The sequence below is a fragment of the Geotrypetes seraphini genome, chromosome 5 (genome assembly GCF_902459505.1).
Source record: "Geotrypetes seraphini chromosome 5, aGeoSer1.1, whole genome shotgun sequence".
Taxonomy (NCBI): domain Eukaryota; kingdom Metazoa; phylum Chordata; class Amphibia; order Gymnophiona; family Dermophiidae; genus Geotrypetes; species Geotrypetes seraphini.
In genome coordinates, this window is record NC_047088.1 from 200,629,804 (window position 1) to 200,649,844 (window position 20,041).

Here is a 20,041-nt window from a genome sequence, read left to right on the forward strand (position 1 = left end):
AAGTCTTTAGACATCTCATGAGCAAGGACTTCTGCTGTCCTGTCTTATCTTTGATTGTGCTGGGCAAAGGTGTGTGTGTGGTGGTGGGGGGGGTGGAGGGGGAGGGCTTGGCAAAAAGACAATGTCACAGTTTAACAGCTTCTGACACTACCTGCTCTGTGGTGTCTGCTAAGGTATGCATGCCTTTTTATTAAAGGGAGCAAATAAAACTGGTGAGATAACTGAACCTCTACTGCGATTATTTACACTGCGATTGTTGTCTCTATTTGCAAATCTAGAATGGCAAAAGAAAAATATGCTCATGTCATGGTGGTATATCATTTGTTGAAAATAGTTCTAGCTAGCTTCCAAATGCTTCATGCTATCTTCAAATTCCATGCCACAAAGACCAAAAAAAATGAAAAAACGGGGCCTGATCTATTATAGTTTGCTGTGCTTTCCATGGGAGTGGATTGTGATTTATTTGGTCCCAGATACAGGATTTGGCATTAGTATTTACACGACGTGTGAAATCTGACCTCTGCAGCCACATATGAAAAAATCCGATGACACTTTCAATTCCGCTCTAGCCTGTCTTTTATACAGGCAGAATTAATGAAATGAATATGTAATGAAATGCATTTTCCTGCAAGGAGATTCATCATACTTTTCCAATGAAAGGCCAGGCTTTGCTAGAGCCGGCTGGAGTTCACCTGCGTGTTGGTGTGGCGTGTGGCTCTTTTTTTTTTTTTTTTTTTTTATAAAGAGTTAAGTCGTATACAAAAAAAAGGGAACAAAGGTCAGCACCCAGCCGCCACTTGAATGTGAGATTTTTCTTTTTATTCCCCTTGATGTATACTAGGCTCTGTGTTATTAGTCTTAATGATGGAAAATTGTAGTGTTGATACAAATCTTTTTTTCAAAGTAGTAGGCGGGAGCTCCATTTGTTAGTAAGTTTTTTTGTGACTAAAAGCCATGGACAGTACATTTATGTAGCGGTAAAAGGCCTGGATGCTCTTTCCATAGCAGGAACTAATTATTCCTACTGTGACCTTACTGATCCACACTGTTCCTAGTACATCTCATCTGCACGCCTGTTCCTCTGTGTAGATGGTGTCAGGGAATATGAAAAACCCTATAATGAAACCATTTTCATGATGGAGAAAGGCTACCGGAGTTGCACTTGCTACAAAGAGGCTCAATTATATGAGTAATTGTGATAATTTTCTACATTCATAGCCTTCAATGGGGGGAAAAAAAGAAAGAGAACCACAAAGGAAAATTACTTTAACAAGAAAGTGCAGAGTAAAAATGGAGGAAGAGACAAAAAAAAAATGGGAAAAAATAATCAGAAAAAAAAGTTTAAAAAATAGATCTGGAGGGAGGAATAGCGAGACAGGGAGAACAACAGAACTGCTCGGAAAGCCTGTGTGCAGCTGTGTTACACAATTAAATTGAATTTTTTTTCCTGCAGTTGATGAATGTGACTACTGCAAATGTGCCTCTGTAGTTAGCTATCATTTGTTGTTTCGTGACAGGAAAAGGATAATTACCTCTCTGAGAGAATCAAAGGCTGACATGGCCTTTAGACACAGCCATGAATGCAGAGCTCCAGAGAATGCTTGAATAAGAATCTACTGCTCTATGCCCTCTTCCACAGACAAATAAATTTTGTTAAAATGCACGAGCACCACCAGCAAATGTGTTGAACCCTAGGTGTTCAAAAATATGAGGTGCCTCTATCGACTCATCCCATTTGCAAAAAATAAAACTGCATTTTGAATCCCTTTCCATTATATTCATGGACAGTAAGATAGTGAGATATGCATTAAATTTCTTTTCCCAGTAGGGGTCTGATTCAACATTTCCTATAAAAGAACAGAAAGAGGCGATGCTTTTTTCCCAGGCTAGTTAGCCTATAATTTAAAACTGTCAAAAACACAATTTTGTGCTAAGTCCTCAATAAAAGCTTCTCCGATATAACCCGAAGAGGTTTTACTAAAGTTTGATTCAGACTCTGTTACAATATTTCTAAAGCTATAAATATATATCACTGATAATTTGCTGGGCTTTTTTTATAAAGTATCTGAAGATCTAGAAAGAGAAATGGCAGCGTCCTTTCAAGCGCCTGAGCCTGTCTCTCTCACAATAATGGCTGGAATTTCAGAGCTTAAGACTAGGCCTGAGAGCTCAGTTTACTTAGGAAACACAAACTTTTTTTTTTTTTTAATGATTTCATATCAGCAATTCAAAATAAAAATCCTGTGAGGAAAAGGTCATCTTATTTTATAAAATAATATTTCTTTATTTAATGCCCATCAAAAGCTCAAAACCACACTTTGCTGTTCTCTCCTGATCACAGCTCTAATTTCTATTTCATTTTCTATGCTAGCATTTTCTTGATTAAAAAATAAGAAAAACATACACAGAGATATTTTATTTTAGCACAGCAGCTAGTCTCCATTTACTTCTTATAGTATATATTGTAATATTAACTACAAATGTAATTGTTTCAGAAAAGCCTCGTCTGCTTAGGAAGCATGGCTGTCATTCATCCAGTAACAGAGTATTTTATTAACAAAAATAATATAAAACCTTTACACATCATACAGCACCCGCAATGATAAAACATTACACAGGTCTTTGGCTATTTGTGCAGGTATCATTGTTGACCCCAGTATAAATCACTTTTAAAATTCTTTCTTACCCAGCAATATAGCCTGGCAGATCACAAACAGATATCAGACTGAAATGATGGCTCTAAATCATAGAACATGTCATCAGCTTTATACCAAACCACCAATAACCTTTGTCCCACTTGCTAGCCCTCCCTTTACTTGTCACGGGAAGGCTTACCTGATTGTGTTTCCAATGACAGAGAGAGGAGCCCCTGGTCTGCAAGCTGCAATTGCTTCATCTCTGCATCTCTGGGCAATCTCCACTAACTTTTGACCATGTTTATCCACATTGCCCACCAAATATGTTTCTGAAGTGTCACCATGGTATCCGTTGTGATAGACCTGCAAGAATGCAGACAGGATTGAATATACAGATGTGGAAACAGGAAGGTGCACACAACAATTCCCTTTGTGAATTCATTTTTAGAATTATTTATTGATCAAGTTGGGTGCTTCATTTAAGATATCCTATAAAATTGGGGTCAAGAAAAAGGAAAGCAGCTTTTTGGCAAACTTTACCCACAACATTAAAGAGCAAAAGACAACAGTGAAACCTTTCTCCTAAAGGACAAAACTAATACTTGACACATGATTTGCAACTGTCCTGTTTCTCTGATTGCTGATACTCCTATTCTTGATATAAACACACTCTAAATTCAAGCAGGTTCAAACATAGTAAAATTACACATTTCTAATCTAATCTAATCTAGTCTTCGATTTATATACCGGGTCATTTCTCATCAGAGCTCAACTCGGTTTACAAGTAATCAGGAGACCAGAATACACATAAAATGAGAAGTAAGGATAGTAGAAATTAGTTTAGTCTATCATAAAAGTAGATCTTGTAATGTTAGCGATTAGTAGATTCTGCAGGTAAACAGTTTAGGTACTGTGAGGTTTTTAAAAGATTTCCGAAACAATTGCAATTGGCCTATCGTTCTAATAGAACCAGGAAGTCCATTCCAAATCTCTACCATCTTGAAAACATAGGACTGACAGAGTTTGCCAGCTGATTTAATTCCCTTGAAAGAGGGAAACAATAATTTGTAGCTCTGTGTGTTCCTCAAGTAGCAGGATCTATGAGCATTCCAGTATAAAGGAATCAAAGGATCAAATATTCCATAAAGAAATTTTACAAACATGCATACAAAAGACTAGGGACAAATGCAGTTCAAGCCAAACACCTGACATTTGCTTGGAAATACAGCCACATTTTGCATAGCACATCAAGATCAGGATGCTCACAATTCCCCAAGTATTTTCTAAAAGGCTCTACCAATTGTCAAGCCTTTTGTAAAATATCGTATGTATGGATGCTGGCAAACACATATGGAACAATTTTCTAAAAATATGCATAGATAAAGACTGGCTTCATGGCAGCTTCGACGTACAATTATCATCATTTATACATTTACGGGTTTGATTTCAAAAAAATTATACATATAAGTGGTGCCAATTAACTAAAGAAGCCGCTAAGAGTTTTTTAAAAAATACTTCTGAGGGAAAAACATAAAGCAAGGGATTAAGGAAAATGATTTGCTTTATCCCTCATTTAAAGCCCTGGCTGAAAAGAGCACTGTATAAAACCTATGTCTGCGTTGGAAGTGGTGCAAAAGCTGACTGAGAAATTTTGCAAAAGACACTTGTATTCCCATTGTAAAACAGGGATATATACATATAGCTTTTCAGACTACCCAAACCATGCCCCCTTGAATCTCTGCACATGTAGCAGTTTTCTGAACCTACCATTTACATTTGTAGCCTATCCATGTATGTAAATGCTGCCATTTGCACATGGAGATTTCCAAAATGACCTCCAATTTTTAACAAAAAGCAGAAGGATGCCTAATACACCTTTACATCACAGGACCATACCTGGGGGGGGGGGGGGGGGTCAAACAACAATGTGCTAACCTAAATACCCAGCTCCAGTGAAATGCACTAAGATTAATGACCTCTTACAATTTTCAGTTCAAGTTCCACTTCTGTAATGGGTGAATTCAGTTTTAACTTATTGAACAAGTGCTATGCTATGACTCTGAATCTCCCTTTTCCAATGTTAAAACCTTTTCAATGTGAAAAAATTGATCAGAGTATAACTTCATTTGCATCCTCCTGTTGAAAGGCAGAGTGCACACACCACTGTTTTTTTTCTTTTCTTTCTTTTTATTTATCCTGGCATTTCTGGCTTCTGTCCTGGGTTTGAAATGGGAGAAACAGCTTTCAAAATATTACCCTTTGCTTATGATGAAATATTCAGGTTCTCATTTTATACCATAAATAAACATCTGCAAAAATATTTTGCCATGTCTACTGGAAAGACACTATTAACACTGTTATAATATGTGAAGTTCATAATTCCTGCACATATTTTTGGCCCCATTATCCCTGCCTACACCTTGGGGCTTCCAGCTGTAGGAGACCTGGCTTCTGTTGGGTTGCAGTGCTATTAGCCATATTTATTTTGTATCCCTGCCTCCCAATTCATATTGACCTAGCTCAGTCTCTGTAGAGAAGTCCTATGCTGGAGATTATGCAGTGAGGATCCCTCCAGAACCCCACAATTTTTCAGTCCAAATACTAGGTTAAATCACTGAGCAATGACTAGGAGTCTTGCTTCCCTGTCCTCTACCCAACTTGATTCTGTATAGGTTGCTTAAGGGGCCTTAAGCAACCTGGGCCAATCAGAGTTTTAGGCCCCTCCCTGTTGCATCCCAGGATGCACTGGGAAGGGAAAGGCCCGCCATTTTGTAAGAGACAGGCCTGCCAGCCAGAGGGTAGGTGTCCTCTAGCCAGACTTTCTGAATAAGGTAGGGAGGGATGGGAGGGGGGTCATCGGGGTCATGGAGGGAGTTGTCAGGGGAGGGGATGTTGGGTGACGGCGAGAGGAAATGGGCATCACTTCTGCTGCCGGAGGGAGGGTAGAGTAGGTGGGATTGTGCGAGTGTGGCGAAAGAGAGTGGGCATCTCTTTCATTGTGGGGGTGGGGTGGGTGGTAGAGTCAGGGGATTGTGCGAGCATGGTGGGAGAGCGTGGGCATCTCTCCCGCTGCCAGTGGTGGGTGTCTGAAGGTTGTGCAAGCGTGGTGGGAGAGTGGGCATCTCTCCTGCCGATCTTGGATTTTTAAATTTTTTTTAACATGCGGGTGTATTCTGCGCATGTGCTAATCACTACCACTAGCGACTCATCTCAAGTAAATTTAGCGAGCCTACGCTCCGTACCTTGAACCTCAATTTCTTTAGTGACGTCAGTCCAGATATCAGCTCAATTTTAATCATGCGCTGTTTTTGGAGAATGACTTGCCTTTTTAAAATCGTTACAAGAACAGCTCCCCTCTTTCATCCAGTGCCTGCTCTCCTCTCTCTTCTCCACTTCCATTCAGTGTCTACTCCCCCCTCTCTCCAGTTCCATTCAGCGTCTGCTCCCCTCTCTCTCTCCACTTCCATCCAGCATCTGCTCCCCTCTCTCTCCTCTCCACTTCCTTTCAGCATCTACTCCCTTTCTCCTCACCACTTCCATTCAGCATCTGTTCCACTCTTTCTCTACACATTAAACCTAAAGCGCCATACAACCTCCTCCCCTTGTTGCCCCATCTCACTCCCTTCCTCTCTTTGGAGGTGCTTTACAAACTCAAAGTTTTCTCTCTCAGAGAAACCAGGATGCGGCAGCCGTTCTTACTAGTTGCATGTGGCTGTCCTGAAGCTTCTCATCTGATACAACTTTCTGTTTCCACCTGTGCGGATCGCGTTAGAGTTGAAGCTTCAGGGCAGCTGAGTGCAACTAGTGAAAACAGCTGTCGCGTCAGGGTCCTAGAGAAAACTTTGAGTTTGAAAAGCACAAAAGTTAGGGGAAGAGAGGGAGATGGCCTGACAAGGGGAAGAGATGCCCAGACCACGGGGCCCTCTGGAGCTGTGGGGCCCTGTTTGCTCTCCCCTAACGCCGGCCCTGCTGAAAATACAAGGAAAAAACACAATTTGAAGTATCTGTATAAAAATGCTAGAAGCCTAGATATATTAGGCATCTCAGAGACTTAGTGGAAGGAGGACAATCAATGGGAAACTGTTACCTGAATAAAAATTATATCTCGAGGACCGAGTAGATCAAATTGGAGGGCTGTTGTGCTATATGTTAGAGGAAATTGAATCAAACAAAATAAACATTCTGCATAACATAGATAGCAGTGTAGAATCCATATGGATAGAAATTCCATGTGTAAAGGGAAGGAATATACAGGACAGAATGAGCAGACAGATGAAGAAATATTTCCAGAGATTAGTAAAACTGACAAATTGGGCAACAGAATAATAATGGGTGATTTCAATTACTCAAATGATCAAAATTACCCACCCAGATATCTGAACATATGTCCAGCAAGGCTTCACCCACTCATTCAACAAACCTGTAGACCTGCTGCACTTATATTACCCAAACCTTCCCAAGGCAAAGAAAAAATGGGAGAAAAAAAACCTCTGATGTCCTTCATAGGTCTATAAAAACTCCCATAGTCATCTTATTTATTCTTCATTTTAATTTCAATCTTCCACCACTTATTTCAGTTCAAATGTATTCTGCAGCAGCTTAAACACAAGTGCAGACGAACCATTAGCATATAAATGCAGTTTTAAATAGAATACTTAGTTTGATATCCAGAATCCACTATGCCTTCTGGCCAAACGCCGCTTTCAAAGCTTCAACATTTAATGGTGATTACACAGAAACTGTGCTGAGATGTGAGAGGGATTCCTCATTTCACCAGCCAGCTGTTTCAGGGATTTTCCACTACAAACTCACTAATTCTGTGGCTCAATGCAAGACTTCCATCGTTCTTTAATTTCTGCAGGGCTCCACCGGTACTCCGAGAACTACTTCCTGTTTCACTAGGCCCCTCCTTTTCATTTGCATCAACCAATCAACTTCCTTCTGAATTGTCCAATTATCTTCTCTACCAGTGCATTTCAATTACCCCAATATTGACTGGATAAATGTTACATCAGAGAGTGCTATGGAGGTAAAATTCCTAGACATCATAAATGACTGCTTCTTGGAGCAACTGTTCCAGCAACCAACAAGAGGAAAGCTATTTTAGATTTGGTCCTTAGTGGAAAGCAGGGCATAGTATGGGAGACAACTTTGCTAGGTCCGCTGGGAAACAGTAAAAAAAACAACCCATGATTAAAATCGAGCTGATATCTGAACTGATGTCACTAAAGAAATCTACTGTAGCAGCATTACTCCCCTCTTCTATGAATCTGTGCTAGCAGTTTCTAGCGCAGAGAGCCGCGCTGAATGGCCTGTACAGCTCCCGATGCTCATAGGAACTCAATGAGTGTCGGGAGCAGCGCGAGCCATTCAACTCGGCTCTCTGTGCTAAAAACCACTAGTGCCGTTTCGTAGAAAAGGGGGTTAATTTTTGAAAAGGCAACTACGATAAAATGAGGAAAATGGTTAAAAAAAAAGAAGCTAAAAGGATCAGTGAAAAAGGTTAGGACTGTAAAGCAGGCATGGATGTTATTTAAAAATACCATAATGAAAGCTCAGACCAGATGTATTAAGAAAGGTGGAAAGAAGACAAAACAAGAGCCGGCATGGTTAAAAGGTGAAGTGAAAAGAGAGCCGATTCAAGATGGTGTCTCATTAGTGGTAGCGCTGTGAGGGGCTCTATTTTGAAAATTTTTTCCTCGAGCTGGAGTGCTCTAAAACATTGACGGAGATGGGTAAGAGAAAGGGGAAAGTTAGGACTTACCCTTCTGAGTCCTCTCCACTTCTCCTTTCCACCATTGACAAGTTTGTACTCCGCACAGCACGACTCCTTGGAGCAGGTGCAAGCGCAGAGGTGGCCCTACCCGAGCTCATTGTCACTCTGAGCCCAGAGGAGAGACTCCTGCCCTCTGACCCAGGCATGGGATTTTGCCCAGAGCAACTGATGAGCCCGCAGGGATTGAATTACTCATAAGGGGATAATCTGAGTGTGACAGGAGTTGCCAGTGAGCTAGGAACCAATATGGGAGCAGATTCTGTGCTTCCCTTGGCGCTTGAAGGTGCTGTGGGAGGAGTAGAAGAGCAACCCCGAGAGAGCTCCAGGACTGAGACTTTGGATCATTGGCAGGATATTGGTGAGCAGCTCTTTACATCTATGGCCAAACCCTCCCATGTTACATTAGAATCTATCTGGGATGCTGTAGTACACTTGGAAAAGATTTTCATAGGGAACAAGTTATTGGTGTATAATTCTTTGCAAGACTGTAAAACATGTATTGTCATCCAGGAGGTAAAGAATTTTGAGATTGAGAAGGGTCTGGAGGAAGTTCAACGAGATCTTAGAGAGATAATAACAAATACCCTGACTTATACTCAAGGGTATGCTGGACTGAGAAGTACAGTAGAAAAAATGGAGAATTATACCCGAAGGCTGAACCTGCGTTTTGTCAACTTTCCTCAATCCAAGAATATAGTCTCCACTGAACTGCTTAGATGGATCAGAAACTGATTAGCGGGTAGGAAACAGAGGGTAGGGGTGAAGGGCCACTACTCGGACTGAAGGAGGGTCACGAGTGGTGTTACGCAGGGCACGGTGCTCGGGCTGCTGCTATTTAATATTTTCATAAATGATCTAGAAACAGGGATGAAGTGTGAGATAATAAAATTTGCGGACGACACCAAACTATTTAGTGGAGCTCGGACTAAGGAGGACTGCGAAGAATTGCAAAGGGACTTGAACAAACTAGGGGACTGAGCGACGAGATGGCAGATGAAGTTCAACGTTGAGAAATGTAAAGTATTGCATGTGGGAAGCAGAAACCCGAGGTACAACTATACGATGGGAGGGATGTTATTGAATGAGAGTACCCAAGAAAGGGACTTGGGGGTAATGGTGGACATGACAATGAAGCTGATGGCACAGTGTGCAGCGGCCGCTAAGAGAGCGAATAGAATGCTAGGTATAATCAAGAAGGGTATTGCAACCAGGACGAAATAAGTTATCCTGCCGTTGTAACTAAACTAAACTAAACTAAACTAAACCTTAGGTTTGTATACCGCATCATCTCCGCAAGCGCAGAGCTCGGCACGGTTTACAGAGGTTAGGAGGAAAAGGAAACTACAAAGATGGATATGGGAGAGGGAATAAGAAGATAGGGAGGGAACAGGGTACTAGAGAACGAGGGGTGATTATATTTTTGAAAAGAGCCAAGTTTTCAGATGTTTACGGAAGGATTGGAAGGAGCTAACATTTCTGAGCGGGGATGGGAGGTTGTTCCAGAGTTCTGTGGTTCTAAAAGGGAGGGATGTTCCAAGTCCGCACCTGGAGTATTGCGTCCAATATTGGTCCCCGTACTTTAAGAAGGATATGGCGTTACTCGAGAGGGTTCAGAGGAGAGCGGCACGTCTGATAAAAGGGATGGAAAACCTTTCATACACTGAGAGACTGGAGAAACTGGGTCTCTTTTCCCTGGAGAAGAGGAGACTTAGAGGGGATATGATAGAGACTTACAAGATCATGAAGGGCATAGAGAGAGTAGAGAGGGGCAGATTCGTCAAACTTTCAAAAAAATAAAAGAACAATAGGGCATTCGGAAAAGTTGAAAGGGGACAGATTCAAAACAAATGCCAGGAAATTCTTCTTTACCCAATGTGTGGTGAACACCTGGAATGAGCTTCCCGAGGACGTAATAGGACAGAGTACGGTACTGGGGTTTAAGAAAGGATTGGACAATTTCCTGCTGGAAAAGGGGATAGAAGGATATAGATAGAGGATTACTGCACAGGCACGATGGACCTCAGGTCTGACCCAGCGGTATTGCTTATGTTCTTATGTTATCTAATGGGAACTAAAATTCTTCCCGATCCAAGATGGCGTCAGGTACCTGTTGACTAGAGGGACGCTGTGAGAGTTGCTGATTGCTGGAGCATATTTTCCTGCTAGGATTTTTCCCGCGATGCCGAAGAGAAGGGGTAGGAGTGCCACTGCAACCTTGCGGTGCTCCGAGATCCTCCATCTCACTACTATTGAGCAGTTCCTGCAGCGTCTTCAAAGTGAGCCAGTAATGTCAGGGAGTCGCCCGCTGGACCCGTCAGCATGGAGTGAAGCTGAGCCGGAAGTCCCTGGACTGGAAACAACTCTGAGCCCCGACCAAAGGAATCCTCCCCCCCCCTGCTGAGTGCTAGCTCACCACGCGAAGGGAGTGAGCCAGGAGCGGCAGCACTCCCTGAACAAGAAGCTGAACCATCTGGAAGCCAGCTAATAGAGGTCTCAACGGACTGTTTAAGCCCTGAGACTAGATTATCATTGGGAGGAGATGACCAGGTACGGCAGACAGAAGGCGAACAAGGTGAGCCAAAACAAACATTACAAGGAATTTCCTTTCACTTAGAGAAGCCAGCAGAAGTTACCCTGGACTCAATATTGGACTTGGTTTCCAAACTAGGAGACTCTTTGACTAAACAGATTAAAGAAGGTGAAAAGAACTTAAAAACTCAGAAACAAGAGATAGAAGAAAATAAACAAGAAATTTCTAATGTTAAAGTAGGAGATATTGAGAAAGAAGTAACTATGATTAAACAAGTTCAATCGACAATAATAAAAGATAATCAGATTATTAGAAGAAAATTAGAGACAATGGAAAATAGTTATCGAGCTAATAACCTACGCTTGCTGAACTTTCCAAAAGTTCAAATCCAAGGGAAATGGTAAAAAGGTACTTCATGGAGATTTTGAAAATCCCCGAGAATTCAATACCTCCCTTTACTCGGGTGTATTATTTGCCCAGTAAAGTATTGCAACAGCAAGCAGAAGATCAGAATTATCGGAATCAGGAGCAGGATCCTCAACTAGATCTGACAGCAATTTTGGAAGTATCTGATAAGGATGTGGCTAAACCAGCAACTCTCCTACTATCTGTGGCTTATTGCCAGATAAAGAATGGATATTAAAAATGTATTTTAAAAATAAACATAAGGAGTTTTTAGGTTTGAAAATTCAAGTTTTCCCAGATGTTAGTAAAGAAACTCAAAACCGCAGACGACAATTTCTTTTATTGAAGCCAGGTGTCACTCAGTTGGATGGTATTTATTTTCTTATGCTTCCCATGTAAATGTATTGTAAGGTATCGAGATAATAAATATGTCTTTTTTGAACCGGCTCAATTTGCAACCTTCCTGACGCTGAAACGCCTGGAAAAGGAAGGAATATTGGACTAATAAATTAGAGTTATGCTCCTTGAACCAATCACAGATATCTTTTTTCTTGCCTAGTATAATCTTTTGATTTTTCTTTAATGTTCACTTATAAATTCTTGGATCAAAAATGTGGACTTGAGATTGTTTGAAGAAAAATTAATGTTAAAAAAACTTTTTTTCTTTTCTTGTTCAAATGGTGTGTTAATATACAATCTTTCTATAGAAAATGTTTGAATTTTGTTAAAATGTAAAATTAATAAAGAAATAAAAAAAAAAAATATCTAATGGAAATTCTGGGGGTTACAAAGGAAGCTGTGCCTCCGTTTTCTCGAGTCTATTTTTTGCCAGGTGAAAAAACAACAGACGCATGTCCAGGAAGATCTTACTTTGGACAGTTTGAATATTATACAAATGTTAGAAACATCGTTAGAAGAGGAGTGTATAAGAACTACACTCCTAGTCACATTTGTATTTGAGTCTGATAAGGACTGGATGATGAGATTGTTTTTTTGTAACTCTGATAAATTGTTTTTGGGAGGAAAAATATGGGTATTTCCTGATGTCTGTGTAGATACACAGGAAAAAAGGAAGCAATTCCTGATGTTATGCCCCTGGGAGCATATTTCTTTTTACATTTTCCTTGTAAATGTCTGATTCAATTTGAATCAAATATGTATATTTTCTTTGACCCCAAACAATTAAAGGCTTTTCTTGAAAATAAGTGTAAAATGCAGGTTCAGATTCCGAGTCCGAGGGAAAAAACTGAAAAGTAGTCTATAGGAAGAGACATCACTTATTTTCTATTGGGTAATTTGACATGTTATAATTTGTGCCTCTTTTTCTTCATGTTCTCCCTCTTATTAAGTTGAGGACTTATAGAGAAATCAGCTGGTATAGCTATTTAATTTCTGTTTCTTAATGCATGTATATGCTGTATGTTCAATTAAAATTGAATAAATAAATTTTTTTTTTTTAAAAGGTGAAGTGAAAGAGGATATTAGAGTTTTAAAAAAACCCATTCTTTAAAGAAAATAAGAAGAGACATAAGCATGGACAAGTTAAATGCAAAATATTGATAAAGAAACTAACAAAGAATATGAAAAGGAACTTGCCAAAGAGGCAAAAACTCTGAATCTGTAAGAGAATCCATGGAAATGGCGAATGATCAAGAAGCAAAAGGGGCACTCAGGGAGGATAAGGCCATAGCACTGAATGAATTCTTTGCTTTGGTCTTTACAGAAGAAGATGTAAGAGATCTATCTGAACTGGAAATGGTTTTCAAGAGTGATGATGCAGAGGAACTGAAAGAAATCTCAGTGAACCTAGAAGACATACAAAGCCAAATTCATAAGTTAAAGAGTGATAAATCACCTGGACCAGATGGCATACATCCAGGGTACTGAAAGAACTCAAACATAAAATTTCTGATCTGCTGTACGTGATCTGTAACCTGTCAATAAAATTGTCTGTAGTACTTGAAGATTGAGGGTGGCCAATGTTATGCCAATTTTTTAAAAGATCTGGGAAATTACAGACTGGTAAGTCTGACTTTAGCACCATACAAAATATATATTTATTTATTTTAAAAAAATTTATATACCACATAAAAACTATGCAGTTTACAAAATTACATGCATACATATTAAAAATGTTTCGACAAGACAAACACAATAAAACATTAACTAACGATATCATTATTAAAATCTTCTTTTAAATTCATCCTACAAGATGGAAAGACAAAATCCCATAAAAACATTTACAGGACAGGAAAGCATTAAAAGCAAATAGCATTAGCACATGAAGGCATTGACAAAAATAAAATTGTGGAACACGTAGGCAAACATGATTTAATGGGACAGAGTCAGCATGGATTCAGACAAGGAAGATCTTGCCTCACCAACTTGCTTTGAAGGTGTGAATAAACATGTGGATAAAGGTGAGCTGGTTGATATAACCTAGATTTTCAGAAAGCTTTTGACAAAAACACAGCAAATACAATGTAATACGGTACAGTTGTAGAAACAGTACTGCCGGTCTAATGCAATAAACCTTTTTTTTAAACCAACATTGTACTGAAATAATCAGTCATTGTTTTCTGCACGCAGATTGCACAATTCAGACTGTGTATCTGACTACTGATGCTGTAGAACTGTCCATAGTCGTGACAGCCATTTATCTCCAGATAACATCGCAGCATGTGTAAGGACTTCAGCACATCCGAGAAGGAAACAATCTCTGCAGGTGGTTCGTCGTGATGACAGCAGCAGCATCTCCGTCATCATCAGATTCTTGGTTATCTGCAGTGTCCTTTATGATTGTGCAGATATAGGAATTAGAGCTGTCAGTTGATGTGGGAAGATTGTTGTCAACGGCGAAATACAGCTCAAACTCTTGTGACGAGAATACAACTGGGAGTTCAATGGACAAAGTGACTGCTTCAGTTGTCTCATCAGATGCGTGAACGAAGCTCGACTGTCGATAGCAATTTGAAATCGTTGATGATGAGACTCGACTCCATGCCTCCCGTACTATATGAAGAGAGTCGAGCACCGTCATTTTTCTCGCCAGCTCAGCAGCTCGGGGGCTGGATTCCGTGCTCGCATCAATCACTGCCATCACATATTGTAATGACGTTTGAAGTTTGCGATTATCCCTTGGTCTATTGGCTGAATCAAAGAGGTCATGTTTGGCAGCAGAAACACGAGTTTGATGTTGGTTAATCTTACGTCATTGCTGTGTGCTGCACAGTTATCACACAGCATTACATTGTGCCTCCTACGCCTTCTCATCAGATTGTCAAGCTTCTGTAACCATTCAATCCACAATGTCACTGTCATCCATGCATTTTTGTTGCTTTCATATTCAACAGGCAGGCGTTTAATGTTTTTGAAGAACCAAGGATTTTGATTCTTCCCAATCACCAGTGGCTCAAGCTTTTCACCACCATCCTTATTGCAACTGAGCAGCAATGTCAATCGTTCCTTTGGCACCTTGAAGCCAACAGTTTCGCTGCGTTTGAAAGCCAATGTTCTGTCAGGGATTGCACGCCAGTAGAGGCCCATCTCATCGGCGTTTAACACATAACATGGTTCATATCTACCAATGACTGATGGCAACACTTCCATGACCCATCTTTCTGCACCAAACTTATCCACGTCTTGTTTATCAAGACAAACAGTTTAATGATGTTTGGGAGCCATTAACAAAATATTGTACAGATTGAATATAATTAATAATTTCATTCTCCCCTTTTGTTTATAAGCGTCCAGGCTGGGGGGGAGGGGGGTTATTTTAGTGTTATATTGGGCTAAAGCTCTAATGATGGATATAAAGGAGGGAGGGTATTTGATGTGATATAGTCTTTGATGGGTTAGTAAGTGACGTTAAAGTGTATATGATTGTATTTTTGTTGCACTTATTTAAGTTTAAAAATGAATAAAGAATTTGAAAAAAAAAAAAAAATCAAGACAAACAGGATACCAAGGTAGAGGTTACAGTTAGAGGAGATGGTTAAACTGCTGGTTAGCATGGTAAGAAGAGGGCATAGGGTTATGAGTTGAAGGCTGTCTCAAAAAGGTGGGTTTTCAGCCTACTTTTGAGCAAGAGAAGGGGAGTGGCAGACGGACTCAGGTAGTATATTCCAGGCATATGGGGTGGCGATATGAAAGGAATAAAGTTTGGAATTGGAAGTGGAGGAGACAGGTACAGATAAAAGCAATTTGTCTCAGGAACAGAGTTCTCAGGGAGGCGCAAAAGGAGACAAGAGAGGAGAGATACTGAGGGGCTCCAGAATGTAGGTTAGTAAAAGGAGTTTGAACTGTATCCGAAGGCAGATAGGAAGCCAGTGAAGTGATTTGAGGAGCGGGGTGAAGTGAGTACTTTGTGAGCCTGCTGGGACGGATAGGGAAATACTTAAGAGTACCTGACTACTATAAATCTAAATAAATAAATATATTTCAGTATATCAAGTTGACCCCGATATACTCAGTTACTTAAGCAGAGGAAATACTGGCTCTGTTTAGGGTACTCCGAAGATCTCACCTTCACAACTGTTTTCAGTTCTAGTCACCTTACTTGATACAAACCTAAGAGGAGGCTTAAGTCACACATGGGGAATAATTTAACATCAGCATACTGAGAGGCAATGCTATAAGTGTGCCAATCATGCATACATATTTATAGACTAATGTGTGCAGCAATCCTTTGTACTGTTATACTATCACTCGTGTTCTCCAAAAACAGTACTTCACAGCATGTTTACTTATAGCTTTTTACTTATTCATTGGTCTTCAGAAGTGCCAGTATTAGCTAATTGATTTGAGTGGCCAAATTCTATGTGGCACTAGCCTCCTCATCAGACAGTTGTGTTTTATATAAAGTGCTTTAGTGCTTCAATACTTCAGTAAATAAATAATTAATCTTTCAACTTATCTTTTTTTCTTTTTCTGAGTTTTCCCTTTGTCAGTAATTATCGGGAAGGGACCTGTCATTCCGACATGTTTCGCCCGAAGGCTGTATCAAGAAAAAAGTCCCCTGCAATAAAATACATTCAGTATAAAATATCAATTTAGTAAAAAAGTCTTTCTGCTATTACAAACCTCTCTAAAAACATCTTTAAAGAAAAGGGTCCCTCCCAACCGACAAACCTTTTAGTAGTTGAATAGTTACCCCCTTCTACTTTAGCCATCTTTGTCACAAAATTGCCAATGATCGGGATGGTGTGGAGCTAAAGTAGAAGGGGTAACTATTCAACTATTAAAAGGTTTGTCGGTTGGGAGGGACCCCTTTCTTTAAAGATGTTTTTAGAGAGGTTTGTAATAGCAGAAAGGCTTTTTTACTAAATTGATATTTTATACTGAATGTATTTTATTGCAGGGGACTTTTTTCTTGATACAGCCTTCGGGCGAAACATATCGGAATGACAGGTCCCTTCCCGATAATTACTGACAAAGGGAAAACTCAGAAAAAGAAAAAAAGATAACTTGAAAGATTAATTATTTATTTACTGAAGTATTGAAGCACTAAAGCATTTTATATAAAACACAACAGTCTGATGAGGAGGCTAGTGCCACATAGTATTTGGCCACTCAAATCAATTAGCTAATACTGGCACTTCTGAAGACCAATGAATAAGTAAAAAGCTATAAGTAAACATGCTGTGAAGTACTGTTTTTGGAGTACATATTTATAGAATCATGGCACTTACGCCTGTGGCTGATGATAACAGTTGGCAGTTTTGCACATAAGTGCTAGGCGCTATTCTGTATAAAGTGCTTAAGTCCTTAGCATGCAACTGCATGGGGGTATTAATGGGGGAAGGGCCATATTTCCAGCCTAGCCTGCAAAACAAGAAGGCTTGAAATGGCCTCCCAAAGGATGATTAGGTTTTTACCTCGATAATCTTCTTTCTTGTAGATGTGTCTAGTAGTCCTAAACCATAGGGTCTTGTATCTGAACCCACAAATTGCTTGCAGAAAGCTGTCAATCATGTTTTCAACTCTGCTTCCTTTCCAGGGAGCTGATCCTGCCCCCTCAGTTTGTACAAAAGCAATCAAGCAGCACTGTAACAAAAGATATAACTGGAAAGAGGGAAATGGGAAGTACAATTCTATTCTGCTCTTTAATATACATTACCAATAAACATTATAAACATTCAAACAACTGTTATAAAAACAGATATAAAAATATGTGCAACCAGCACTATTTATGTATAGCTTGTAGCTACTTTCATGTTCCATTATTTAGCAGAGACTTGAGGCAGACTATACACTATCTGGAGCATTCTCCTTTTTGGGGGGTTTTCCAGCTCTTGTGAAAGGCAAAGATTTCTCCAGCACCAGACTGATTCTAAGGCAAAAGGCAGGTAAAGCCCACAAACAAGATGGGACTTCAGGACCACTAGACACATCTACAAGAAAGAAGATTATCGAGGTAAGAACGTAATCTTTCTTATTTCTAGTGCAATCTGTCTAGTGGTCCTGAACTGTAGGACTGTACCAAAGTAGTTCCCAGAATCTAGGGCTTGCCTTCAGGATGGAGGACCTGAAAGCGGCATCTTTCCTGGCTGCTATGTCCACCCTGTAAAACATGGTGAAGGTATGGAGGGTAGATCAGGTAGCTCCTCTACAGATCTCCTCGGCAAGAAAGCCCTAGTCTCTGTCCAAGAGGTAGCAACTCCTCTGGTCGAGATTGGAAGACTAGAATATGTATAAGCTAGAGGAGAGGAGGGACAGAGGAGATATGATAGATGTTTAAATACTTGAAAGGTATTAATATAGAAACAAATCTTTTCCAGAGAAAGGAAAATGGTAAAACTAGAGAGAAATCTCACTCATTGGCCTTAATTTAAATCTCCAGCTTTGGGAAGGGCCACCGTTGGTGTGTCTGAAATACATTTGAAATTGTGAATATTCCAACCTGTACATTCTTTTTCTGACCTAGACAATCTATATCAGTGTTCTTCAACCACCGGTCCATGGACCGGTGCCGGTCCACAGAAATTTCCTGCCGGTCCACAGGGCCGGCATGTACATCAGGCCCAAAACTGTGTTCTTCAACTGCTGGTCCGCGGTGCGATCGATGCGTTGTTAATAAGATTATATTATGTGTATATATGAAAAATGAATGGAAAAAATAGTGTTACAATTAGGACTATGGGGGCAGGGTCTGGGGTGGAGACTGGGTAGAGATGGCCCACAACTTAGCCCAGTGTTCTTCAACCGCCGGTCTGCGGACCGATGCTGGTCCACAAAATAATTCTTTTATTTCTGCCTGTCCTTAGGTGAAAAAAGGTTGAAGAACACTGATCTATATGAACTTGGGCTTGACACATTAGACAATGTGTAAGGTCTAGTTGGAAAACCTGCACAAAAATTTATTAATTTTCTTTGAAATATTCAGGCCTTCTGATCCCTGTTCCTGCTACTATTAGTTTTTCCCTGTAACTGACAAATATCTCTCTGTCAAAAACCTTTCTATACCTTGAATTTGGGTGAACTAGGCCCTTAATTAATCTCTTTTTATTTTTGGTCTGGGAGTTTCCTCTTGCTGCTTTAAGCTTCTGGCTCAAATTGAGCCAGCCTTCTTTGGACAATGAGCTCCATGAGTCTTCATTTGCAAGTGCCTGAAGGGGTTTGCCCTTTTTTTTTAATTTCCTTCTTTTGATTCCATCAGCCCTGTCTTGCAGGAACAGTCCTCAGGAGCTATGCACCAGGTCTCTGCTTCAAAACCCTGCAACTGTGAGCACAAAATCTGGCCTTCACTGCATCCCCAGCCCTAGCCATCTGGAGAATAGAAAACCAGAGTCAGGAATTGAACCCAGGTTCTCTGCAAAACAATCAGAATGTGTTTTCAATATGTCATTACTTCATTTCAGTGGCACAAAATACCTATTATTGAAAAGGAATAACATTTGTACTGAGTAGTATGTGCACTTGTAATTTTATTCCCCATTTTGGAGAGCCCGTACTATGCCTGAGGCCTCTCAAAAACCCACCGGACTACCATCTGGCTACCTTCTGTGGCTGTCACCAAATAGTACATTCCTTCCGGTAGGGCTGAGCTGGTCAGAAACACAAACTGAAGATCTTAAACAGCAGGAGAGTTTCAGTATAGGTTTCTCACATATGGATACACTTTTCTCAAAATAGATTTCCCACCCTCAAATGCTTAGAAATGTTTTGGAGGTCTAAATCAACAGATGAGAGAATAGAGGTCTCTAAAGATGACAGAAGTCAGTTTTGAGCAGTTCCAGAGTGAACCACAAAAGGATACATACAGTGACTGCAAATATGACCACAAGAAGTCAAAGTGAGATCTCATAAGTGGACTGACAATACATTTGTGCTAGATTTTTGGAGCAGTGCTTTCTTTATCAGGTCAGTGCAAAGTGAATTAAATATATTTAGTTCAATAAAAGGGTGTCACCTATAACTTGTTGATCTCCCTTTAATATGATCCCTTAAATTATTCTAACTCAAACAGCCCATAAAATGCAAATCACAACAACAGAGATCCCAAAAGTGGGTCCAAATCAGGACACTAGCCTTAGGCCACTCATTTCTGCAGTAGCCAAGTCCTCAACATCTGACATCAGCCAGGAGCACTATAGGTCAGACCAGTAATAGTTGTGGTCTGCACAGCAGATATCAGAATTAAGTCAGAACATGCTGTATAGTGGGTAATTTTATAAAAGTAATTTTTGTGTGAAT

The 20,041-nt window shown here is 40.1% G+C and overlaps 1 protein-coding gene across 2 annotated transcripts in view; it reads right to left on the minus strand.

Annotated features, from left to right (window-relative positions):
- The window catches only part of METAP1D (methionyl aminopeptidase type 1D, mitochondrial), a 188,545-nt gene that overhangs the window by 48,093 nt on the left and 120,411 nt on the right, over positions 1 to 20,041 (minus strand). For both annotated transcript variants that reach the window (XM_033944954.1, XM_033944955.1), the window contains one exon: positions 2,836 to 2,999. In XM_033944954.1, coding sequence (XP_033800845.1) covers positions 2,836 to 2,999 — 164 coding nt within the window. The remainder of the gene's footprint in view (positions 1 to 2,835; positions 3,000 to 20,041) is intronic.